The 26,866-nt window shown below is 42.3% G+C and overlaps 1 protein-coding gene and 1 long non-coding RNA gene across 4 annotated transcripts in view; both read left to right on the top strand.

Annotated features, from left to right (window-relative positions):
- LOC308178267 (uncharacterized protein) overlaps positions 1 to 26,866 on the top strand; it is a 121,770-nt gene that overhangs the window by 81,427 nt on the left and 13,477 nt on the right. The window contains exons 4-6 of one of the 3 annotated variants that reach the window (XM_080556672.1): positions 18,401 to 18,571; positions 19,138 to 19,229; positions 19,535 to 19,608. In XM_080556672.1, the coding sequence (XP_080412798.1) occupies positions 18,401 to 18,571; positions 19,138 to 19,229; positions 19,535 to 19,569 (298 nt within the window). In that variant the 3' untranslated portion in view covers positions 19,570 to 19,608. Of the gene's footprint in view, positions 1 to 18,400; positions 18,572 to 19,137; positions 19,230 to 19,534; positions 19,609 to 20,334; positions 20,512 to 26,866 lie in introns of those variants that run through there. The other 2 variants (XR_013939657.1, XM_080556671.1) reach the window with 2 other exon arrangements.
- Positions 1,217 to 10,852, top strand: LOC308178277. Its single transcript, XR_013939665.1, has 4 exons — positions 1,217 to 3,218; positions 4,551 to 4,594; positions 5,940 to 6,122; positions 9,695 to 10,852. It is a non-coding gene; the product is annotated as an uncharacterized lncRNA (long non-coding RNA).

The following is a 26,866-nucleotide window of genomic DNA, read 5'->3' as shown; positions in this document are numbered from 1 at the left end:
CTTTATGAGATGAAAGACAATGAAACCCTGATTTGCATATAATACAGCTTAGTATTTTTTAATAAGGTTTCCTGTATTATACAGCCATGGGTTTTGATTTGCACAGATGGAACCAAGAGCTGGAACGTTCTCAAAAAATGTAAATGTGAGGTTTGCATTTGGGGCTGGTTTCACTTGTTTTCAAGAGCATTCATGCAGGGAGAAGTAAAGCAGAGGTCAAAGGAAAAAAAAATAATAAATCTATGGGCCATATAATGCCCTCAGATCATGCTCTGATCTCCCACTGATAGCACTTTCTCTCCCCTAGCACAAAAGTCATTAAGTCAAGATGAAGAACTTATATCACCGTCCCCAAGGCTATGGTTCATATCAGTCTTTTTGGTTTGGTTTAGAACAGAAAAGCACCAAAACAGGCTTCAGAGACTTGGCTATTCCAAACAACAGTGCAGGTCTGTAGTGCCACTGAAGAGAACTAGATATTCATCATATTCCATTTAGTGATAAAGAGACTGAAACAAGCTGTATCATCATCTCTGAAAATGGCACTTGTGAGGCTAAACAGCAAGTGTTTTTCTGTTGCTCCTTTATTAAATTTGCTGTGTTTATTAGTCCAAGGACATTTTTACCCAACTGCCAGTACTTCTAATCAAGTTGGGAAATATTAAAATCAAGCTAATGGACCTGATGTGGGTACTCAAGGTAGAGAAAGGCCTTGAAAAATCCCTCTCTTTCTGCTGGGTTAACTTGACAGAGGTAGAAGGCATAAAACTTTCCTTCGTCCCTCCAGGAGTATCAGATAATACTGTTCTGGTTTTAAATTCTGAAGTGTATGCAGAGGGTACATATATATATACTCAAACTTTCACATCAGACTTTCACGTCAATAAAGAAAACACAAATCCAGTTTTCCATGGCATAGCAGGTTACTTACTCTGGAACAGTTTATTGAATTGACTCACATTGTTTCCCTGCTCCATGCAAAACCAGTCTGGGAAATTCACTGTATATAAATATACAGCATTAATGCAAGGAAAAAAAAAAGTCCCCTTTATGCTTGAACAGATAAGCTAATACCTAAAAGATACCCAAGGAGTAGGTCTGCAAAGTGAGGATCATTGCTACTCCTTTTCCTGGCTTTAATCATACTTCAGAAGAGACTGTTGGCGTTCCCATTGTTGCTTTCTTTAAGGGATGGTGGCTGACAGTGTGAGATGGATGTTCTGCTTATGCACAGCCACAGGACACGTTTGAATGCTTTTGCTATCAGCCATATCTATTCTTTTGACCTGTGCAGGCACTCATATCCATCCCTTTGCATGATAGGAATCATGCAAAGGCTTTCCATGGGCAACTCTTCTAGTGCTTGGGAAATACTTGGTTTCTCAGTGGGGCTGCAGCTTGGAGAGGGACATGAAATGGAGGAGGCAAATATTTTAAGGGAGAAATAAACTGATTATCCCTGGAGTGTGTAAGAATTACAGAATGGTTTAGGTTAGAAAGGACCTATGGAGGTCATCTGGTCTGACCCCCTGCTCAAGCAGGGCCACCTAGACCAGCTTACCCTAGGCCCGTGTCCAGGCAGCTTTTGAAGATATCCAGGGAGGGGAGGCTCCAACAACTCTGGGAATCTTGTTGCACTGCTCCATGACCTGCACAGTAAAGTGCTTCCTGATGTTTGGGCACAACCTCTTGTGTTCAGGTTTGTGCCTGTTGCCTCTTGTCCTGGTACTGGGCGCCACTGAAAAGAGCCTGGCTCTGTCCTCTTTACACCCTCCTTTCAGCTATTCCTACACCTTGATGAGGTCCCCTCTGAGCCTCCTCTTCTCTACACTGAGGAAATATTCCCCATTACTTAAGCTTGTCATCGTATGCCATTTTCATTTCTTTTATTCCTCCACTCTTATATTCTTTATGAACCTAGCCATCAACTTCTGCAAAGCAACAGAACCTGTGACCCATCACCAACTGCTTACTTAGAGGCAAAAACCAAATGAGTTATAGAAACTTTCTTATTCTCCTTGCACCTTTCGTTTCTATGCACTCATCTCATGTCAGCACTGTTTTATATACACAGCAGTGGTTGGAGGGGGGAACCAGGTGCGTATATGTGTGACTTTGGAAATGAGTTAAATAGTGCATAAGGGAAGGAAAAATTCATCAATACAGGATTAAGCAAATCAAAAAGAAGCAAATGAAGATGACAGACTGGAAGGGGAGCAATGTCACATGCTAAAAATGCAAAGAAAATTAATGGAAGAGTATAAATATTACTAAACAGCTGCTGCTGGACTACAAATGTGATGTCCTATGAGAACAGCAATGTGCACCTCTTCAGGACATGATTCCAGCATCACCACCTGTTGTGGTCAGGGAGGTTGAATTAAAAACTGAACAAGAGGGAAAATGGCTATTTAGTATGTCCAGATTTCAAGGCACTGAGGAAGGATAATATCCAAGTCATGTCTGTTGGGCAGAGACCAGAAAAGAGAGGCTGTTGGCAAGACAGCGTTAGTTCCTCAATTACTATCCCAAGGGAGATGCCTCCAGCCTTTTGGTTGAGCACAGCAGCCTCCAAATGTCATTGCCCATAATTGCTGAAAGCCACATGCTTGACGAGCCATTCCCTGAATTTCCACTCTGTTCTTATCTTGCACTGGCTGCTTCCTACCCCTGTTATGAATATTAACACAGAGTGATAATGGTGTGAGCTGGAGTATGTGTTGATAATGATGAAAGGGATAAAGTGAATTAAATGCTTAGCTGTGGAGGAAAAACTAAGGGAAGCGTGGTGTTGCCAAAGTAACTGGGGGCAAAGAAGTTGGTGCAAAGGATAGAGATGAGGAAATTCAGGGTATTCACCCCCCAGAGAAGATGATTGACAGCAAAGACAATGACACAGGATGAATTGTTAATAGAAGACAACTGAGAGACTAGATTAATGGCTGAGCAAAGCAGCTCATTTTGGGGGTTGTCACAAACACTAGATAAATAGAGTGTGGAAATATTTATCATCCAATGCATTATTTGGGGAAATTGTGAAGGAGGATGATAGGCCATGGGAAGGGAATTGATTGCAGCATGGCTGGAGGAGGAGAAGAACTGGGCTGGAAGATGCTGAGTGTCAGAACCCACCTGAGGAGTTGAGGCAGAAATTAAGTTAATGGGATTGGGAAGGAGGAAGAGTTGGAGGTGGAAAAAGAGGAAGGCATCAGAGACAGGTGAGCAGCAAAATCACACTAACAGAAGAAAATTTAGGTTAAAAAAAAAAAAGAAATGGGGAGAGTAACTGAAGAAGAAAAAATGTTAAATGCATGAACTGACATAAAAACCTGATTAAAAATGGAGGACAAAGCTTGGAGAATAGAGTAGAAGACTATCAAAAGGGGATGGTCTTGGAGGAGGAGGACAAGAAGCTCACTACAGAACATTTTTTCAGAACTCTGTTATTTTTTTTGAGACAACAATGCAAAATAGAAAAAAAAATAAATGTCATGGCTGTTTAGCACGGTGCTTGAGACGTAATGTTAAGGAAATACCATGCCCTTGTAAGGTTATTTGGTGAAATCTCTTAGACGCTTACATAGTGTAGGACGGTAGCTTGACAGTCCTCGTGGAGGGGAAAAAAAAATCTTCATTTTAAATTACATATTTCAAAAATGAGAAGCTGGCCTGGATTTCTAAGACTACCTCCTCTCTGTGGTTTAGTATCTAATCTAAGAAGGCCTGAAAAGGTTTATTCGAGGTTTATGAAAGCTATGTTCCCTTTATTTATATTTAAACACTCAAAAATCATTAGTCACTTAAAAAAATATTGGCTACTTTTTATATACTACATTTTTCTTTGAGTACTTGTGTATTATGCAAAGTACACCATGTTTCTGAGCCAAGGGATTTCGGTATAAATTGAGTGGGTTCTAAAATGAAGCATAGTTATAAATAAATATAATTTATTGCACATCTCAGGATTTCTCTTTTCCCTTCCAACCCTTAGTCAAAAAGTCAAAAACACTGAGGATTGTGTGCTCTAGAGTTTGACAGAGGAGGACTCTTGATTCCTGTGTAAAAAGGTCTCTTGCATTTCTACAATTCCCAGTTTGTATTTGCAGGCAATGGTACTGGGCATCTGGGTCTTTGATCTTTATGGAGCCAGAACCTTTGAAGGCAGTGAATGACTGACTTCCTATCTGCTGAAAAATCATGCCCATTCTTATTTCATGAATCTGTGAGAGACAGTGAGTTCCTTCATGGTGTTTCTGTTTATTCCATATATAATGACACTCTGTTGATTTTTGAAGCTCCCGTTTATGAAGCCAGGGCATAACAAGATCTTTCTTGTAGCTTAGATTCTTCCTCTCAAAAGGAGCATGTCATTTGCACAGGAAACTCTGCAAAAAGAAAATAAGTGTCTCTCAAATTAGTACCTGTTGAGGGAAAAATGCTAATCCTGTCCATCGGCTCTGCAGCTTCCAGACAACCTTTAACTGAAACAAGTGTGGTTTGAGTTGATGTTTGTTTTTATTTTATTTTTTCCTGCCAACTGAACTATCCAGTTCATGGACTGTGAAGCGGCAGAATAAGTATCCAATGATGCTAGGTAAGAAGAAAAATCAAGAAACATGCCCGTTTATAAAGCATATAAGGGGAAACACATGCTTGTAGCAGTGCTGCTTGGTGGCTCTATACCTTCAGATCTTCCCAGCCCACCCTCTTTCTAGTCATAGAGAGGTTCAGTTTTAAGAATTAATGTACAGCTCCTGCATACATGTGGATGGAAATGATAGCTATATGGTACAATATGAAATGTTGTAAAGGGTAAAGATTATAACAACCCAGAAATTAATTTAGTGTCGAGCTTGATCTAGTTCCCACTAAAACCCAATGTAAGGTTTTCAGTGACATTTGGGTCAGGTTTTTCTGTGGTCTTTTTGTGTGACTTAAGATTATTTTTCAAAGGTCAGCATAGCTGAGCATAAATAATAGATAGCCTTGAAGCATTGTCTCCCTTTAAATTTGCCTCCAAATCTGCGTTTGGGATTTCAGGGCTCTTTTCACTGGTTTGCTCTCTCTATAACAATAATTAGATAACGATCCACTTGCAATTGTGATTTGTGTTGCCAGATAATAGAGAAATGTTTCTCTGTGAATGGCCAGGTGAGGCTCATGATACATCTGCTGAAGTGAAAATACAGCATTTAAATACAAGATGAAATACAGCAGATTGTAGACTGGCTATAATTCTAGGGCAGTCTGTGTTCTTTGCAACCAGGAAAATAGCATTGGTTATCTAGAAGGCAGGTAATTTTTCCCTAGGTTTTGGAATATCCATTATTTTCAGATGGCTTGGGATCCTTCCTAAGAGCTAGGAGTGTTGATACAAACATAGGTCTTTAAAAACAAAAGACAGGAGCATTTCACAAGTGAAAGCCACTGTCAATAAAGAGGCATTAGCTGAGTAAATATTACAACCTAGCTCTACTTAATTAAATGCTTTGCTAAACATGTGCAAGTACTTTTACAGACACTAAATATGCAGGGGGATGCCAACTGACTTACTGGATTTTTATTTAGTATTTCCTGTTTTCCGGGCTGCAGTGTCTTAACAGAGCTGCTCTGCTGCATTCCTTGAGATCTGATGAATGTTAATGTTCACGGACCATGGTGTTGCTACCGAGTAGGCACATGAAAAACATAGCAAGGGTTGGATGAAATGTGGGGTTTTTGTGCTTCATGAGGCCCTGAGCAACACCTTCTATGGACTTTTGTAGACGGACTCACTTTCTATACTTCTGTATTAGTCTGGGGTCAAAGCTAGCTGCTGCTTACCTATTGCATGGGGACCACGGTGCGTCTGGTGGTCACACTCACCATGGTATTGGCTTTTCCCCAGAATGCCTCTTGAGCACAGGTTCCCTCTTTGTTTGTCTCCTGTTCGAGTTTAGCTCATCTTGCACAGGCTTCCCAGCCTCCTCCAAGCAGTGCAGCGTGTCCTAGCGTTCACAGCGGTTGCCTTGGACAGGATCCAGCTTTTTGTCTTGGAGAGATCGATTTAAATGGATGCTCATCAGAGTTTAATGACCCTTGTTAGCACTGCGCCAGGGGCAAGATCGTCTCCTGACACCTCTGTGAGTATTATCACTCGGTGGAGGTAAAAGACAGCAGGAGAAATCCTCATTCAAAATGGCGTCTGCAGAGCCCCTGCTATTAATCACAGCTCATCTGTCTGCGTGCAGACAGACTGCCACCTTCCACGTACATCTAACATGAGATATTCAGAAGGTTGGTGGCTATTCTTTTCCCTAAAGGGGACTCAAGTTTTATTAAGGGCATTTATTATTCCTGAGGATTTCGAGTTTTTATTATGGATGCTTGTAATCAACTTGCATGCTATCTTAGAGCTCAGTAGCTTGCAGGATTTGCTCAGACCGCCTATTTTCAGAGAGCAGGCAGTATACCTTCCACCCAAAGAACACAAACTCATTCCCAGCAGGATCATGATCAGACTGGTGAGTCATTTTTTTCCACAGTAACTTCAGTTCTCCCTGGCATCTCATTCATGCGCTTTTTGACTCTGTGCAGATGCTTGAGCAGGTATTAGGAACCTTGGAAAATCCAACCTTTAATTTTGTTCTCGGTGTGACCTAACTTTTTTGTAGTACACAATAGGGTGGTGAGAGTAATTGCTGACAGCATTGGTTGGATTCGTTGGAGTTCTGCAAAACAGATATCTGTGTGTAGTGCAGTGGTGGGAAGTGTGCTCTGCATGCAGGCACTTGCAGATTTGAGTCTCACTGAATGCATCACTGACTTGGTTGTCCTTGTGAATTTTTAAACTTTTCAAAATCATGATTTTTTAAATTTATTTATTTATTTTACATACCTATACACCAGGGTCATGGTCCTTAGTGCTCACTTTTCTGCATCAGGGGTATGTTCAGAAGGGTTTAAGTATAGAAGTGGTCCACAGGATTTGAGCATCAAAATTACTTTATTTGAAACCTCTATCTCCTATGCTTTCTCTGTTTTTCTTTTTCTTTCCTTTTTTTTATTTTTTTCCCAACATCTTGGTAAAAGAAAGAAGGTATAACAATCTTTTTTCTTTTTACTTTTTTTTTTAAATCAACAGTTGAAAGTGATTTGCTCTGATTAGGCTCTCAAGAGTGCTTTATGTTACAAGATTGCTGGATTTAAAAAAGTGGATGATTTTTCAGTGCCACTTAATCCCGGTAGAGCTCACATTTTGCTTTCTAATCCCGAAAGGCCCTTTCTCCCTCCCAGATCACCACTGTTGTTCATGCTGCCATGATGGTGATCTAAGCATCAAGTGGGAACTACTGGGACTTGCGTAACCCCAGGTGGTATTTTTGGAAAGTTAAGCCAGGCCTTCATTCTTCTGAGGTGAACACATCCAAATTTCCCATAACTAATGGTGGATGGGATTTTCAGCTTTAATCTTAAAAGCTGAGAGGATCAGGGAGATCTCCCCTGGCACAGTACTGCCCCTCTTGCAAAGGCTAGCACAGAGCATGCCTGCACAAAGGGCAGAGGTGAAACCAGAAGTCCTCAGAGCAAACCTCTCTGGGTTTCTTCTGAGCTGTGGCACCACCTGTAACGGGACAACTAGGAAGCCAAAGGAAGCTCCCCCTTGGGTTTGCAGATGTTTTGGGGGTTGTTGATTCAGTCCTGGGACAGTCTGGAGGTGCTGAGTGGTTTTGCATACCGTGGGATCAAAGGGAAAGCGGAGCCTCAAACCTCCAAGTCTGGGAAGTCCTTAAGGACATGACAAGTGGCACTGTGCATCTAGATGTGTTGTTGTCCTGAAGGCCGCCAATGCTGTCCTTTGCACCCAGACTACTCCAGGGATGCTTAATTTCTTCTGATAAATGAATGGCATTAAGGAACACCTTCTGCCCTTTGGAGATGCAACCAAGACATTTCGCTCAGTTTAAGCACAATATAATGGGGTTGTTACTCCCAGAGATTACCCTCAAAATATGCCTTTTAAATGGTTTGAAAGTGCACTCCAGAAAAGTCACCTAAATGGCTTGGTAATAAACAGACATTTCTCATCGTACACCAGAAAGGAGAGGCTTAATTTCTCGGTGGTTAAATAGGAGCATTAGGGATGAGTTGCTTTGTGATTTTGTTTGCAGGGTGAATGAATTTCCAAATATATTTTTGCTGAGGAAGAGCTATCTCACCATTGCTGATAAATAAATGCAAATGTTAGAGTCATAATCTTCTTTAACCAAATAATGCACAACAATTAAGTTTTAAATTATTGATGTTATAAAAGGCAAAACAGCCACTAGGCACAGGAGTTTCCATGACTTCAATACTGAATAATGAAAACTCTTTTTTTCCCCATTTTCATCGAGTGCATTATTAAAATGCAATTCTGTTTTTTTTTTTTCCCTTGTCTTTTGAACTTTGAAGTCTATTTTAGCAAGGCCATTAGGGAAAAGTTAATTAAATTGGGAAAGTTAGCTGACATATTTACCATTTCAGGGGACATACTGTATTTTTGCAGTGAGAGGTGAGTTGAGTTTGCTTTTGGAAGGGTAACCTGCACAAAGGCAGCCCTGAACAGTAACAAAGCACAGAGGCAGAATTTTGTTATCAAAAATAGGTCCATGGCTATAGAAGTTTATATTTCAATTTAATCTCTAAGACTAGTCAGTCTTCTTATACATTGCTAAATAACTGAAAGTGGGATTAATTCAGGGGGATAGCTTTTTTGTACAAGGAAAAAAAGGAAGTTTGGGGCACGCTGTAGCTTTTTTGTTTGGTATAGAAAAACTGTAACAAGGCTCAAGAACTAGAAGTAGAAAGCATATAAATTCAAACCAAATTAGATACTTTTAATTGTGGATCTGAATACTGAGGAGAGCTCTGAACTCTCCATCTCTGTACATCTTAAGGTGTATAAAGGCAAAGCCCAGACTGCTGATAGAGTGGTCCCTGGGGACAGTGAATAGGCTGTGTCGGACGGGAGGCATGGAGGGCTTGGAATGGTGGGTTCTGGGATGAAGAGTGATGGTGGAGCTATGGCAGGGTACGACCTGCTTTCTCTGGACCTGCAGACGTGATGTTGCACATTCCATAAGCACTGCCCTTCCTCTGGCAGAATCGGGTCATTGGTATTATCTGCTGGCTTTTGGATGGCAAAAGGGCTCAATGGCTGGAGGTAGTGGGCACAGCTATAAATCTCTCCTGAGAAATAAGTAACATGATGGGAATCTTTGACAGGTTTAATTTAGCAACTGTGCCAGAGCCTCAATGGGGCTTTTGTTTGTTGGAGCCTTGTTTATTTTTTCTTTATTTTTTTTCCATGAGTCTGTTAAATTATTTAGGGGCTGAATTTTAAAATTAGAATATGCGGCATTAAAAAGCGATGAATATTTTATGAAGGGCTCTGGGATTTCATGGTATCAGAATACGTGCCACAGCTCTGGAGGCTCCAGGTGGGAGCCATGCGTGCCTGCATGGGGCTCTTCCACTTGCTCCCCTTTGGCCAACCCACAGCACCCCCACAAGGAACCCAGTCACTGATCCACCTTGAAGCAGATTTCAGTAGTTCTCCTATTTGGTCGTAGCTGGGAAAACAGGATTTTATGTCAGTGGAATTCCTAGGGATTTTCGGAGACTGGCTTTCAGATGGCAAATGCAGGATCGTAAGCCAGGGCTTGTTTTGTAGATGCAACAGGAGAGGCAAAAGGAATGGAAAAGCCATTTGAGACTGCTCCTGGCAGCACTGCAGGATCTGCAAAGCCACAGGAAAGTCGGGAGGGTACTGAAGGAGGAGCAGCCTGCGCAGGAACCGCAGCAGTGGGAAGCACAGGCTGGCAGCGACAGCATCCGGGGAGGTCTCTGTGCTATGAGGAGAGCAGCAGGGATGAAATGCACGAACCCTTCTCAAGGATGGCTGCTGGGTATCCTGGAGGGCTATGTTGGAGCAGGCTGCTGCACACTGAGGTCTGTCTGTACCTCGGTGGATCCCTCACCAGCCCTTCAAGTCAGACAAGATCTGCAGCAAAGTCCTAATGGCTACACTCAGGCTTTCTCCAGCATAATTTGCCAGTGTCTAAATGTATGTAAAATAAGTTCTGATGACACCTTTCCTTATGAATTAGCAGGTCTTGCTGACACAAATCAGGAACTCAATACAATATTCAGCAAGCACATTAAATCTCCTTCTAACATGCTGCATGCTGAGACACTCTTCGTTATTACCTTAAAGTACCAGAAGCTGGAAAAATGCCAGCTTCTCCCCTCTGATGGCAACAACAATGACATAGACAGAAATAATTAGCTCTCTGCTACTCAGCTGGTGTGGATGCTGCTGCTCTTCAAAGCACGTTTCTCTCCCTTTAGCTGCTATGCAGAAATCCTTGATAATTAATCAGCTCTTGGTGACACTGAAACACTAATAAATCCTCAAGAGTTGCATTTAATGTGTTGTGCAGATACACAGACCTCAGTATTGTCAAATTTGTTGCGCTTCAGACTGAGCCTGAGCTGGGGTAGCAGCATAGCCCTGCTGAGGTCGGGGGAGCTGGGAGAACATACCCACACTGACAGTCTGCCTTTGAGTGCAATGTCAGAGCGGTTTCCCATCCTTAAACCTGAGAAAGCAACAGCCCTTTGAGTTTGCTACTCTCTTTGACTACAACAGTTGGGAAGAAAATATTTTCTGGCAAAGAGAGCTTACTCTGATTCAGTGGCTTTTTAATGGAGCTAAATTAGCACCCCAAAACACAAGCTGAAACTTTTTTTCTAGCAGTTTGTAAAAATATGATTAGTTTTTTCGTAATTCCCTATTTTGTTTTTCTACACATCTGTCTCCTGTTTTGATTTCCAGAGTGAGAGACCTGCAGCTCTTGGTCGGAGTGCTCCATCAGAAAGTTGGCGCAGTTGTCTGGGGCTCTCACCTGCAGGAGTGCATCACCCTCAGGAGTTATCTGAGGGCTGGATGCATGCTTATTTTTTTTTTTTTTCCATCCTCAAGAAAATCAGAATGAAATTTCTTCTCTGAAGGTGTGATCCTGGAAAGACAGACCAATTGCTTGTTGAGAGACGACTTCACTGAGTGCATGTCCGAGGATGCACAAACCTGTAAACTCCTGGGAGTGAGGGAACACCCCGGGCTTATCCAAACATGTCTTTACAGCTGCTGAGGCTGTTCGTGGGAATCCTTTAGTACTTAATGCCACAACTCAGAGTATTGTTTCACAGCATCAGGAAACAATCTCCTTGATCATATCACAAGAAAGGGTTGTTTTTTTCACCAAATTACATTGCAATTTCTAATCTGTACCAGAGAATAATTTATTCCTCCATTGCCATGCTGGAGATGCTTTCTCTCTTTTAGAGCATCTATTTCTCCTGCTGTTGGCAAATACCGTAACAAAGAGCAGGAAATGGTTTCAAATGTGTCCATCCCACTGACATGGGCTGTAATGAGAGTAGAAAGTGGGCCAACATTAGCTCATGTAGAGTCAGTAGCATAAGCCTAAGTGCCAAGCCATTTTAATTAATTATGTGCTAATAGTCTCTGGGCTGATGCAGTGCTCAGCATACTCTACGTGTGTGTGTTATACTCATCAGTTCTATTTTTCCTTTTTGAATAAAAATTAGCAGTAATCCTTCAATTCTGTGGAAGCCTTCTGTTGCAATCCAGAAGTCAATGCAGCATTCAGGCTTCATATGTACTTTACTGTTCCCTTAGGCATTTGTTTAGATGGTATTTTTAGGAAAGTTAAACACCATTAGTATCCTGTGGCCAGCTTTGGCACGGCAAAGTCACTCTTGAGCTGCTTTGGGTAAGGTTTACAAGTACTTCGGGGCACCAGGCAGCTGAAAGAACAGGAGCATGATGGCAAATAGGATCCTAAGAGCCACAAAAAAAAAAAAATCGTTTGTTTGGTTTTGGGGTGTTGGTGATAGTTTTTAGTTTGTGAGTTTTTTTATTCATTATTTTTAAATGCTATCTCTTTCCCCATGGAATGGCTGTGTTGGTCCCTCAGCCACAGGTTGATGAAAAGTCCATTTTGCATGGGGGGATGCTGTTTGTCGACAATTTTCACTGTGAAAACAAATATTTCAGAAGTGTTTAGACCATTCTGGAAAGAAATTAGTATGATTCAATACAAAACTGGAGGGAAAGCAAAATCTGTATGTGATGTTGTGGTGAAGTCCCTGGAATTGAAGGTGGTTTCTCTGGTAGGAAGCAGTCCTGGAGGAAGACAGCTCACATCTCAAGGCTGATTTGGAAGGATTTGGGAATTTGCTGTCTGGCTTCTACTTTAATTGTACTTTAGCTATAAACACTCCCTTAACGCAGAGTGGATGGCAAATACCAAAATCAGAATAATTGATTGCACGTACAAATAAGGTTCCTAAATAAATGAAGACATTCAAATGCAATAGGGTTCAGAACCACTGGCAGGTCTTCACATCTGTGAGACCACAGCTTAAAAATAAGGTATGCTTTTCTCCTAGCTCACCAAAGTGCAACATTTTACACACTAAAATATCTCTTCTGTTCAGGCAGGAGAGCTCTGTAATGCTGAAGATATTTTTGCAATATAGAAAAGATATAGTAGTCATGGTTGTCTTGACTGTTTTGTCTCCTAATTAGTGTTTATTTTCGAAAGAAGGGAGGATAGCTTTCAGTGCAGAGTAGAGGTAGGTACCATAAGGCGATGTGTACTGTAACCCCATTGCTAGGTTATAGTCATAGTTTTCTTATGCAAGATAATGTACAAACAACCCAAAAATAAACTCAAGCCCTTTCTTTTAGTGGGCCTCCTTTGGATGTGAAGAACACAAAAAGAGCTCTGGCTAAAAGTTTGTCTTCCTGATCCACATTTTTGTTCCATATTAAATTGTCTAATTTCAACTCACACCTTTACCTCAAAGACCTCCCTTTGTCCTCTGGATACACAGCTCCACAGTACCTAGATCTCTCATGAGCACATGGACCTTCCCATAGAGGCAGGAGTAGTATATGATGACCACATCCCAAGAAAACCACTGCCCTGCTCATCGAGGGAGTTGTGATTGGGGTCAAGGATCTCTCTTTGCTGCTTGAAATAAAGATGAGTAGAGCAGGAGGATGACTTTGGAAGTTTCTAGTGGTAAATATCCAGAGACTACTATCCCTGTCAAAAGGGATGGATGTTTCAACAGCTAGTCAGCCAATTTCACGCTAAAATTAAAGTTGTCAGTCATCAGGTATCCTGCTTGGTAGATAAGTGATATTACAGTTTCACATACCCAACCTTTTTTCTGTTGGTCAGAATTTGATGCAGAATCCTTGCTGGCATGCTATTGACACACAAAATGTAGCAATTATTGCTAGCATTTTTATTTTCAAGGTTTTTTGGCGCATTCAGCTCAGATTCCCATTTGCTTAGTTTAATACATGTAAACAATCCAATTTTTCATCAGTTCTGCTCAAGAGCTCATCAGTGACTGCATATGGGTGTAATCAAGTAAGCATCGTTTACTAAATTCAAAGCTTAGTTCTTTCATTTTCATCAGTTCCTACTTTTTAAGTTTTCTAGAACAGCTCCAGATTTTAAATAGCATTGGTCAAGATTCTTGTTTGTTTTACTTTTATCATTTTAGTCCTTATATTTTACTGTTTGAAGTGTAATTCCAGTTCCCCCACAAAATGTCTTTACAAAGCCAGACGGACAGAAAAGGTCCAATGTCGTGCTGAAAGAGCCTGTCTTATTTATACAAGATACATTTTGCTCCTAAACAGTTCTGAAGAACTTGCTCATTATATAATAACTACTGAATTTGTCATTCAACTTATTTCATCTTTCATCATTCTGCTCTTCTTCTCTATATACGTGTAGTGGAAAAGGGGAAAAAATAAAAGCTGTAGAGAAGATGATGACAGGAATCTTGTGAGCTGGATGAATTTGTCTAGCAGCTATTTTGCCCCCATGATGACAAACAGATTTTTTTCCCTCACCCTTTTTATCTCTTCTCCCAGAAGAATACAGAGTTCTCTTGGGTTAAGAAAAACTGCTGTGTGCCTTTGCTGGGGAGCAGAGTACAAAGCCATGCTACATGCTTGATGTCAGGACTCCCAATTGACTTGCTGATTTTCTGCGCTCAGAATTTCGTGTGTCTAAATACTCTTGATGTTTATCTCTGGAAATCCATCCATGATAAAAATAGATTTTCTCATCAGGAGAGTATGTTAGACTTTTTGGGAACATGCATTTGTAGTGAGTAACCTGCAGTACACATCTGACATCTTTATTCAGATACTGCTCTTCAAAGCAGTTTTTAAGGGCAGAAATCCCTAGTGCTGTGCTTGAGGACTGAGGCTTCAGGGCAGAGGGAGTAAAAACCCTCCCGCTGCAGTGAGATGTGTTGGTGGACGTCAGCATTTCTGCCTTCTTCATGCAGTGCCTGTTGCTGCACCATTATAATCATCAGACTCGTGAAGACAGACTATACTTTTCATTTAGTACAATGGCAGAAAGCTATTAGTATAAAGATGGGGGCTGATTTTTTGACCCCTTTGCATCATTTGTCTTTCTAAGCTTTTTAGCTCAGTCTCTGACATTCTCCAGGCCACTCTCAAAGACCAAGGGAAAGAATATTTGGGTTGGGCAGCACTAACAGAGGGGCAGAGTCCTTCTGCTCACACGTTCCTTGCAGACGTGTCCAGGAGTGAGGCTGTACCCCAGAGAGGAGGAGATGTGCTGGAGAATTTTACCCTCCGTCACATCAGGTTCAGCACCATCCTTGACTGAAATCATCCTGTTGTCAGGATGCTGATCTTGTCCTTTGGGGTAATTCTTTCCCATTTCCTCGTGCTTTCTGCCTGTGTGTTTGCAGCTGTTTTTTCTTTTGTCACATTTATGGGAAGTGGCATGCTGTCTTCCTTTTTTTTTTTTTTTTTCCTACTTCTTTGAATTGAAACAAACATTTTCCCCAGGTGCCTTCCTATTTCTCCCACTTCCTGTGTCTAAGATGCTGGGATCACCCTCGTCTGAACCAAGGTGACTGATGACTATTAAGAGATGTCTTAACAGTGCTAATTACAAACTGTTGGTTCTGTCGCAAGGGTAGACTTTGGCAGTTTCACTTCTTCCACTTGCTTGGGGCAGAGTTTCTCCCCATCTTTACTTATGTACTTGACTTTAAGGTGCTTGAATTTCTACTTTCAACAGTTGAAGTTAAAAATTGAGTTAGAAAAACAGCACCAGTTCCTCATGTTCTGTAGGATCAGCTTCTTCATTGCCAGTTTATTTCAACCGTTGTTTACTCATTTCACCATAATTCCCCATTTGATCTTCCTAGTCATATGTTTTGTTTCCGAGCTGTGTAAGCAGCATAGGAATGCTGCTCCATGGTTCACTAACAGCAGTGGGCAGGAAATGATGTTTTCTCCACAATGTTCAGTGTTTCCAGCTACAAAAGGTCATCTGTAGGAATGGTCTGTGTGAGGAAGCACAATGAAGGTGTGGAAATGATTATCTAAATCAGCTGCAGGTTCACAGAGGGCACACAAGAATAGACTTTCCCATTCACTCTAAGCTGGAGGAGGAAAGATTCCCCATAGCTCATGAGTTTCCATATTAAGAAAGAACAGCGCTGAGTCAAATAGCAGAAGTACCAAATGAGCTTGTACTCTTCAAATTACTCATTTTTACCAGTCAGTCCAAAGGTTCTGATTCCACAAAGTGATAAAGCAGAAATCATCCTTTTCAGCAAGCCTTACTGTCTCAGTTACAATGTGGGCATCTCAGGAGTACAGCTCTAATGTCTTCATTTACTATCACAGTTAATGAAAATAAGTTGATCCCTGTGAATGCTTCTTAAAATAATTTCAAAGAGCTTTTTGCATGGAGAATTTCAAATGGGCCACATTACAGCCAAACAGAAAAGGGTTCTAAGAGTCATCATCATAGCAATAAGGCCGTGTTGCGCTGTTACTTCCGTGGTAGAGCCATGTTATAACCATGTTCAAGAGATCAGGCAGAAAACCCTGGCTTGCATCTTAAATGCCATGTTTATAACAAAGCACTTTTGAGCAATGTATCATTGCAGTGATTTATTACTTAATTAATTGTGCAGATAGTTAATTCCATTTGAATGCTATATTAAGGAAAAAAATCTACCAAATATTATGGTTGAAAATCCTTTTGCAGTAAGATGCTCACATACCATTTATAATAGTGGATGAGCTAGTCACATAAAGAGTGAGAACAGAAAACTGCCATTCTTTTCTGCTACTTCGTTCCCCATCATTATTTATGCACCTGTTTTCTTAGACTCCAGTTACTTATTTAGTAAAAAAAGAAAAATTAGTAAATGTAGTTGTAAAGGTACCTGTAGTTTTACAGGTTATTAGACTCAGATCCAATACAGAGTAAAAATAGAATGTTATCTATTTATACTCTATTACATCAATAGTATAAGATAGACTGTTTTTCCATTTCTCATCTTTAGCTATGGAAAATAGTTAACTAGTCAGAAGTGGTAGTGAACAGCACAGTGGAAAGTCCTTATGAATCAACACTTTGGAAAAAAAATGTGATCTTAACAAAACAGAAGCTGGGAAGCATTAAGCAACCTGTAAATAGTTTGAGTTTACAGAATAAAAGGAGGAAAGGCCGCAGTCCCTGAATTAAATTGCTGCCATGGCCAAAGTTGGTCAGGAACGTAACAAGTGAAAGACAATCCCTTAAACACCCTATACAGTGTCTCAGGGCTCACAGGATAGTCCCACAGTTGCTTCCACACGTGGCTGGAAGTGTCTGTAAGCTCCAAGGCCAGCATGTGGTGAGAACTGCTACCAGTAAAGGCTATTAAAGTGATTGGGACCAGAAGGTGTTCTTGCAGCATGGATGGTGGCTAAACATTGAGGAGTGTTAACTCATTAATGCAGTTTAGGTTTCTTCTCCAAGTTTCCATATGACAGTGTGGATTGGACCACACATAACTAATGTAAATAACACAAAGAATTGTATTCTTCAGTTTGTGTTTTCCATCTGAAGATCCAAAATGTTTGGAAGTGGCATGGCCCAAGCCTGGAAAGAACCACCTGCAGCCTGTAGCTCTCTGCACAGCCTCTCCAGGAGGTGATTCACAGCACCTGAGCCTCACCTGGGCTGGCCTCCAAAGGAGCCTCTTTCCCCAGGGACTAAGAAGTTAGCCTCTTAAATTAATCATGAAAATTGTTTTTTCCAGTGTTAAACAATGCAGCATTTTGATCTAATGTCTCCTCACCCTTGGCTCCCACGCTGCATTGCCAGTTTCAGCAGTGGTGGCTGAGGTCACTAAGCAGGTAGGTCAAAACCCAAACCTAAGCAGTAAGAAGCGTGTCAGTTCTGGTCGTGTCTGGTGCCAGTACAAACCCGACCTCTTACTGTGCAAAGGTTTGCATTGTTTGTAGCCAAGCGTGTGAGAAGGAGAGGCAATTTGCTCAGCGGAGTTAGAAATTATGAGCGTTGTTAATGGTTTGTTAACAAAATGTACAGCAAATTCTTTCCAAAGGCTGCGCTAGAGCTGTGATTTGATCATGCTGATAGCCGGTGCTTTAAAGAACATTGGTATTAGCAATTACTCATAGTTGCTAGGAGGTTTTGACAAACTTTCTTTGATGTACACGTTTCATTGAGCAGCAAGGCTGTTCTCTGCTGGATTGCTCAGCAGAAAAGCTCTTGCTCTCTTTCCAGGTTTTCTAAGTGAAGAATTCAGGTGTGTGAGACAAACAAAATGGGACATTGCTGTGTTTGGGGGGTTTAAAAAGTTCAAATTCAAGTTAAGCATCTTTTAATGTACAAAATGAAACAACATATTGACAGATTTTTTTTATTTATTCAGGTTTATTTATTTATTTGTATTTGTAAATACAAAAGTGAGTGGAGATCTTGAAATTGCATCCCAGCTTTGACAGGAAATCCGTCTCCTGCCCAAACCTGGCCATTATCTCAATATGATGATACGGTTTTCATGTCACTCTGCAATTTCACAAACAAGTGTCAGCTATGAGCTGAGATGCCAGTTAGCTTCAGAAGAAACCTGCACAGAGCTGCAGGTGCTGCGAGCGAAGCATGGTGACCCAGCCTCGCTCTGCCAAGAGCAGTGCCATGCCCACCTTAGCAGAGAACAGGTAATTCCTGAGCATATGATCTGCGCCTCTCTAAGTAATCTCTTGCTATGTAATTTAAGACCTAAAATAATTTTCATGAGCAAAAAAAATATTAAATGGGTATTTTGACTACTGTGATTTTAAACATTTTGTTAAAAAGAAGAAAAATACAAGGCGGCTTTTCTTCCTATTTCAAATTAAGAACTCAATTCTCTGGGTCAGTACTTCTCAAGCTACTCCTGTTTTAAGCAAATTCCCCCATTTGTATCTTCTCAGCCTCACTGGCCCTTTGCAGAGGGTGAAGCTGATATGGTACAGCGCGGCTTCACCTGGACACCATCCCACGCCTCCACCTGCCGCATGCCCAGCCGCTCAGACGTCTGATCCTTCATCAACAGGCACAGCAGCATGCGGTGATGGGGAACGTGACTCCAACATATTTTGCAGGTATCATCCTCTAAACAGCACTGTCTGGTTTCAATTCCAAGAAATTAGACCAAATTGAATTGTTTTGCACTGAGTTGCAGTGAGGCAGTACTGTCAGTTTAATTAGCTCTTAACTCCAAGCTCGAAGCTTCTAATAAAGGTGCTTGAGAACGTATGGGTAACAGAAAGAAAACAAATGATGGCAGAGCTGTTTCTAATGAGGATGAAGCAGCATTCTTCAGAAAGGAATGGTGTAGGGAGAACATCTCAGCCCTTCACCAAGCTCACAATCAGCTGTGTGATCTGGAGCATAGGGAGTGGGGAAATCAGCTGGAAAATGTTACACGTTGTGTTGGGCCTCACACAAACAAATGTAGGGGGAAAATGTCCCCTGCACAAAAGATCAGCATAGGCACGACCACATCATAAGCTTTACTTTTCAGTGTTTTTAGCAGATTTAGGCAACACAGACCCTATGTTGGCCCATTAAACCATGTCAGATGGAATCTTTAACAATTTTAAAGGAAAGATTCCTAGAGACATGTCATTTATAAAGACAAATCTCTCAGGAGGGATTGAACTTGCAGAAGAGGAATCGACTGCAAACACCAAATTCACAGTTGCTTACGTACTGACCAGAGCCCACAGGCTGTTCGAGCCTGCACAGCTGGGAATGGAGGTGAGAGTTTGTCTCTGACAACACCGCTGCTGTCAGGGTTTTTTCACATATAAAGTCGATCTGAACCGCAAGCAGTGGGACCAGAGCAGCCTTCAGAGGCTCTGAAATCCCCATTCACTCCTGTATTAATGAACTGCTCTTATTCTATTTTTGCCTCTCTGCATTGTCACCACAGGGAATGGGTGAGGTATATGCAGCTAACTGGATCACCTGTGCAGATGTCAGAAGAGGGTTGATAGTTTGTAATATTTATTTGACTTATTTTGTACATTTTCTCCCTTCTGCCACACGAAATTCAACTTTAGAAGCCAGTAACTTCCCTGGAAATAAGTCTTCATAGCAAACCCTTCTCTGAACAGTTTTGGGGCTGTAGCTTATGGTAAGTAGCTCATTGACAGCATTTGGTACTCAAGTTTATAACTGCTTTTATTGGGCCTTTCAGTCTTGGGAAATACTATGACGCTCTCACTAGAGGGCCAGCAAATGCATAAATCATATGTTTACTATGGTGAATCAGCCATTATGACTTTTTAAAACTTTGCTTTCTGAAAGTATTTGCTCTCTTTGCTTGAAACATATTGTTTGCAACAACACATTTGCTAAGAAGTTGGCAGAAAAAAAAAGCAAAGACAAAACAGATACAAAGGAGGAAATGTTTCAAAATAAGAGAGACTCATTCTTCTAAAAACATTTGTATGTTTTTTTTAAGTCTCCAAATATGAGCAATTTTTTTGTTTATACTGAGACAGACTTGAAACTCAACTAGACTTGACATGAATTGGTAAGAAAGCCCTCCTAAAATCTGCCAGTAGAGGAGAAACAACATGTTCCTGTATCCAAAACATTCAGAGGGGAATTATGCAAAGAGATTACTCATCACTGGAGCAAAGTCATGATTTCAAGTTCCCAGCACTGATTTACATCAGGGATGCACCACCAACCTCTCTCCCTTGTGCAACAGGAAAGGCTTTTGCCTTCCCTGCTGCTGCTGATGGCTGAGCCTGGCCTCACCTGCACTGACCCCTGGTGAACACGAACATCTCTGAATTGCCACAGCACAGAGCCGACATGAGCCTGCTCCAGCAATACCAGCTCAGGTAGGTGGCCAGCAAGGTATTGAGCCTTGAATTAAGAGAGAACGGATCCAAACGTTCACCTCTCAGCTGTGACTTCAGCTGACCACTTGTGTGGCAACTTCTATTTTGATGGATGGAAGCATCTGAAACACAGCGTGAGTTCCTGCGTAAATGGAGCTGGTTCAGGATTGCTGCCTGTCACAAAGGTATGGTGAACTTTCAAATGCCGACTGCATCCATTCAAGGAACACACAATGTAGGCTGTAATTAAACAAACAAAAAGAATTTACCTTTGTGGTTGCAGAGAAAAGTCTGCAAATGAGGTGGTGTGGTATGTGGATGGCTGAGAAACTGAGAAATGTGAAAAAAGTGAAACAAAAAGAACCAGAGGCTGTGTTAGTCTTAAAAATTTCATAACTTCAAAAGAAATTTTGGGATGGTCAAATCCTTGAAGCAGAGGTTAGCAACTCTGCTTGTTTGTCTGTCTGGCTCTTGGTGTTGGCAGCAAGCTTGCAAAGTTGTACATAAGTTTAGAAAAAAAAGAAACAAATCATAACTTAGTATGTTTCACAGCTTCTATCAATTATTTCTGAGTGTGTAAACAAGCCATAAAGGAGTTACAGTTCTTACTCCAGTGATGCACTTTCTGTGCTCTGCAGCTGGAACAGCTTCATGGTGCTGCTCTGTGACCCAGCCGACCCATGTGCTATCTGGGGTGTTTCACATCTGTGGCCTCCTGGCTCAGTTTAACTGCTGGTGCACAGCCCTGCAGGCTGCTCAGGGAGTCCCCTTCTGCCTCCTGATCCTGGTGGAGGGCACATTTTAGGCTCTGGCTTTCTTTTGTCCCTGCTCTGACCCAAGGACCAGCCCAGGATCTATGGGGGGCACCTTGTGGGCATGAATGCTCAGTTGAGGAAATCAGAGAGTAGAAACCATTCAGGAGGGAGAAAAGAAAAAAATAAATTGCTTTGGCACTCCTCATCTGCCCCAGCAGGCTGGCAGGAGGTCCCCGTGGTCGGGGATGTGCTTCCTCGGGAACGTGCTGAGCTCTGCGAACCGTGTCCCTGCATGCCAAAGGCAGGGGGCCCAGGGCAAGAGAAGGGCAGGTGAGGTACAGAAACCAGGACTGAGGAAGGAAGCATTTGGCCTTGGAGACTCCTCTGGTTTGGTTCTCTGGTTTTCTGCTGCCTTGGACAAGCATTTCTGAACGTAGGTGTGGGGCTGGCAACAGGCTGCAGAAGGGCGAGAGGCTTTCTGCACAAACCCCATATGGGATTGGGATGGCAAATGTGTTTCTCTTGCATTGTTGCAATGGGTTGTTTTGTCTGCTTTTTGGGAAACAGCAGGGGCCTTCTTTTCCCCAATTATATGAATAATTAGATTTGTTTCAGTATTTACAAGCGATTGCTAAACACTGGGGTTTCAAGAAAGCTGGGAGAGCCAGCTCTCTTGGGGGTCATGCTGAGTGGGTGGAGGAGCGGGATCTGACTCAGGTTGGCACCAAGGGCTTTCTCAGCCTCTTTGGGGGAGTTAATCGGATCCTCAGAAGTGCTCAGGTGGCCTCCCACAGCCTCAAAGCTCAGCCCCACCTGCCCCCATGGTGCCTGAGGTCCTTTTCTGGAAAGGGAGCAGGTTTCTGAGATTACCCCTTAGGGATGGTGAGGTAAGAGCTGTATTACTGGTACGTTTGGGGTTATCTGTCACCAGTTCTGCCCTGCGTGGTGCAGGATGAGTTAAGGTAGTGCTCTGTTATACCCTGGCAAGGAACAGTGCAAGTCAGTGATCATTTTTTAAATGACTCCTATGGATGTAGCCATGTGTTTATTCACTGTATGCTCCTTTCTCTTGGCCGGACAGCTCTGAGGTTTTGTGCTGTGGTGTGCAGCTCCTTGTCCTGCCCAGTGAGACTGAGGCAGGGCTGTGCTTACAGGATGTGTTGATGCAATGTGGTTTACAGGGCTTAATTTTAAAGAGCCTGTATTGACCTCTCGCTTAGGAGAGAGGCAATAAGCTGTCCTGCTTACCCGTCAAGATCTCTCTGGCTCTCTAGCCTTGGCACGGCACCCACTGCGGTCGTGTCTGCTGCACAAAGGCAGAAGCTGGACATCTTCTTGGAGTAGGCCTGGGGCTTTCAGGCCAAAGCTCGTTAGCTCTTTTCAACAGGCATTGAAAGCAAAATGTGAGCCTCTTAGGGCTGGGATGCATTACTTCTCTGATGTTGGGCACAGTGAGGTCTTAATCCTGGAGACCTGAGGCATTACCCAGATAGTCGAAGGATTGCAGGGCTGCAAGACATGTCCAGGAGTTGGAGGGGTCATGCATGAAGGCCTGCTGATGTGTCTACACTGGTCCTGACCACAGTTTCTCTTACCCACCTTCAGAAACCTCTTCCGACAGAGGAACCAATGCCCCCTTGGCCGGGACACAATGCTGTGCTCCCAGGCATGGGGTGCGCTGAGCCCAACTGAGCAGCATCGCAAAAATGTATTGAGGTAAACTTGCAAAATGGTCAACACTTAGAAAAGAAAACAAAGTATTTTAGTGTTTGTTTCTTTTTCAAAATATATCAATGTGTCCATGATGTATTTTTTTCTCAAAGGATCAAACAAACCAAAAGTGTTTCAGCTTGGGGCTGAGTGAGATCTCTTTGATTGGCCCCAAATGATGGTGTTTTGTTGTTCGGAGTTCCATTTTCCTGAGGCTAGCAACACGATCGTTTGGCATCAATCAAAAAATGCTTTCAATTCCTTGCCCATTTGTGGTCTGATGGATCCTCCCTGCTTTCCTAGCACTTTGGGCTGTCATGCTGTGGGACCTCTGCGTTTTCGGGGCTTGTGCCCTCAAGGCAACAACTGCTCCAGGATTACAGAAGCCAACGTTTCCGGAGGCTCTCTGCATAATCTGACTCCCAGCTTGTTCCGAACATCATTCCTAGTCCCCCATCATCCACCGTGAAGGATTTCTACCCACTCATACAATGAAAATATTTCTCTTACTACATCCTGCGGCAGCAAAAACATCTGTTTAAAAGAAAAAAAATATTTCTGAGAAGGAATTTCTTCCATTTTTATTTAGATTAGTAGTAGTAATAATGATAATGAAAACAAAAATTAATAACCAGACAGGGCCAGTGCTAGAGGCGAGCAAAATCACTGCAACTGCTGGCAGCAGCAAAGTAGCTGTGCCCCAGCTGTTTTCTGCCTTGCCTAACAGATGTCTGGAAAGCCACTGCTGCTGCCATCGCTCCAGAAGGCAAGAGACAAGGCTGGGGGGCACCAGTGGCTGCCAGAAGTGTGGTTCCTCTTAGCCCCTCTCCTGCAGGAGGTAAAAACCTCAGTTCTGGCTACTTTGTGAAAAAGCCCGGAGCTGCTTCCATTTAGGCAGTGTTTTGCACCGAGGGATTTTATTGACTTGCACGAGCTGAGGACAGCAAAGCAGAGAACGCCTTGGAGTTACATCTCAAAGCATCCTGCAAAATGCATTTTGTAAAATACCTTTTTTAAGGATCATTCCCTTAAACATGGGAACTTAGGTAAAGGGAAGGGTTAATTGGCTGACCTAAATGAATGTAGCAGGCCAGTGGCAAAGCTGACTGTTACCTTAGTCTTCATTCATAGGGCCAGGAGAGCCTCTGTTAGTCCACAGCAGTGTATGTATTACCTACAGATAAGAAACAGGACAGAAAATCGATGTTTTTCTTTATTTGTGCAGCAAACCCCAGCTAGTGCACCCCAGAATGAAGCTCATTTATAATATGCCACCCAAGTCCTGGTGTCCCAATGCAGGAGAAGTACACAGTGAATATCCCGATGTCTCTGTGCAGAACCTGCGCAGGGATGAAGAACATCATCCTGCCAAGTAGGGGGAGAGGGAAGGGCATTGTGCAGTTAAGTGCAGTGTGACTTCGTGTGTGATGTGTGAGGCCTTTTTTTCCACTGACGCAGCAAAATCTCAATAGATGTCGAGCATAGGCAGGGCAAGCAGCTGATCTCTATTTGAATTTTGGGAGTAGCTCTCAGTGGGTGGGATTTTCAAAATTTGGGCTATATTTGCAGAACAGAAGAGCAGAGAGCTCCTGGGAATTTATCTGGACCATTTCCCTTAGCTGGAGGGACTTACCAAGATGGGATACATGTGGATGGGATGAGAAGTCACAGGCTCTAATTACCTCTCAGGAAATTCAGGTTAAACATTAGGAAAAAAACTTTCTAATAGTGAGGACAGTTGAATATTAATGGAAATTGCCATGGGAGGCTGTGCACTTAGCATCACTGGAGGTTTTAAGAACAGGTTAGAAAAACATCTGTTAGGAATGATGTATGCTGGATGATCCTGACTGGGGAAGTAATATGAATTAAACGACCTCCCAAGTTCCCCTTCATCCCAATTTTCTTTTTCCTGCAATGTTGCATAGCAGCACTTGGCAGATAAATTAGCTTATGGTGATTTCAGTAGATTTTTTTTCCAAAGTAGATGTTTTGAGTTCTCTCTCCAGTGTAGCATGAAGACATGTTTCAGTCAGCAAACATGCATGAGCAAATACATCTCAGAATTATTAAACTGGGATGCAAAAGGTACACATTTATTTATTTTAGGAAATACATTTTCAAGAGCAAGAAGAGAGGAAAAAATAAGGTCACCAAAAAAGATGCATCAACTCAGGGAAATTTGTGGTTAAATAAGGAAAATAAATCTATAGTAAATCAAAGGTTCTTGTCTTTGGGGAGAAAAGAGAGGAAAGGAGAGGACAAAATGTACATATATCGTCAGAACAGAACCCTAAAAGAGAAAAATTCCTAAACAAATTAAATTATACATCTAACGAGCACAAACAGACTTCTACTTTCAAAAGAGATTTAACCCAATTCTTCAAAGAAACAAAACCCAGCAGTAATTAGTAAGTGCTTTTATCTCTTCTGGATTAGAGCATCCAATAAAGCTCAATTCCTAGAGGTGATGTTTCTCCTCCCCAAAATAAAAATCATTAGAAGATGCTGCACAGTCCTCCTGCTTCAGCCCAGTTAGATGCCACCGAAGTTGGACTGCCTGGGCTGGGCTTATTTTGCTTAGCAGGACGTCAGCTGTGACCAGCCCCCAAATAGAAAGATGAGGAAAAGAACCTCAGGAAACCGGGGCTTCTCCCTTGATGTTCTCATGAGTTAGGAATCAGGCCTTAAATCCCGCTGGTCCCCAGTGTGTTGAAATAATTTGCAGCCAGGGTGCGATGGTGGCGCGCAGAGCAGCCTTGGTGCCCTGTGTGGACGTGCAGTGAGGTGTGCGGTGATGCAGGCTGCCTTGCTTCAAGGCGGGGGGAACCATGGAAAGATGAATCACCACCACAAATATAGGTCAAGGTGGAAAAATACAGCTCTGGAAAGGTTTCCAAGCTACTTGGGGAAAAAATGAAGATCAATGAATGTGCTGCTGCCTTTGACTTTTCAGCCAATAGATGCGATACCTGCACGCTGAGCCAAGTGGATGTTAGGAGCCCAGATGAAGAGTGGCAAAAGCTGCCAGGCATGTTCTCCAGCCAGTTCCTCCAGCTCAAACATGCTCGTTGCTCCTCTATGGATTCAGGCATTTCCCAGGGGGCAGCTGCTGCTGCTTTAGTTCCTGTGTTTCCAGAGACTAAGCCAGTCTGCTTCAGCGGAGGTGCCTGGGCTCTGAGCTGTCAGCAAGGTTCGTGTTGGTAGCATTCATTATGCAGTACCTGCTGCTCTGTCATTTCCTTTTGCTAACTTGTATTTTTGGCCGGCTTTCTCCCCTTCAAAGCCAGGGATCTCTTTAGGCGACCTGTAGGGGCAGGAGCAGCATGACAGAGCACAGGAAGGGAGACCTGCTGAGCCACAAGCTGCTGGCCAGGGGCTCACTTTCTGCTCCTCTTGCTGCCAGTCCCACCAGAGCTGGGATGATGTTTCTGAATGGAAAACTCCTCGCTTGCCGGGACTCACACAGATGTAGCATTTGTGCGGCTCAGCACCACACAGGAGCTCGCAGTTTCCATCAGGTAACAAATCCCCCTGTCTTTTTATCCTTCTTCTTTCATAATTACATCATGTAAAAGTTATTTTTTTTTTCTTCAGACAAATACCTAAGCAAGAAGGTATAACTTTTGTTCACCAGTTATCCCACAGAATAGGTAAAATTCTTCCATGATCCATATGCATGTATTTCTTTTTTCTATTCCTATTATTATTGAGATAAATTTTTGAGATTAAGTGAGCTGAAGTCATCTTGGGAAAGCTTATTGTTATTCTTATCATTGAGATAAGTTCCTGTCATTAGGAATGGTGATAATTATTAGTAATAGTGGCAATAATTATTTATGTATTGGTATGTGCATGTGCACTGTGGTTTCAAAGCAGGTAAAAATTACTGCTGTTTAACTGAGATAAAAGTCACAAACGCAGCAGCTGCAATCATGGCACTGTTTAATCACAAGATAACATCTTGTAAAACATCATCTTCCAAACTGAAGTGAAGGATTGCAATGCTTTTCAAGCCACAGGCACGTGTAAGGTGAGTTATGGATTGGGACTGTCCTGGCAAACAGGCTTGATC

This window comes from Anser brachyrhynchus, assembly GCF_964034855.1.
Source record: "Anser brachyrhynchus genome assembly, chromosome: 15".
Taxonomy (NCBI): Eukaryota; Metazoa; Chordata; class Aves; order Anseriformes; family Anatidae; genus Anser; species Anser brachyrhynchus.
This window is presented reverse-complemented; position numbering and strand designations above follow the sequence as displayed.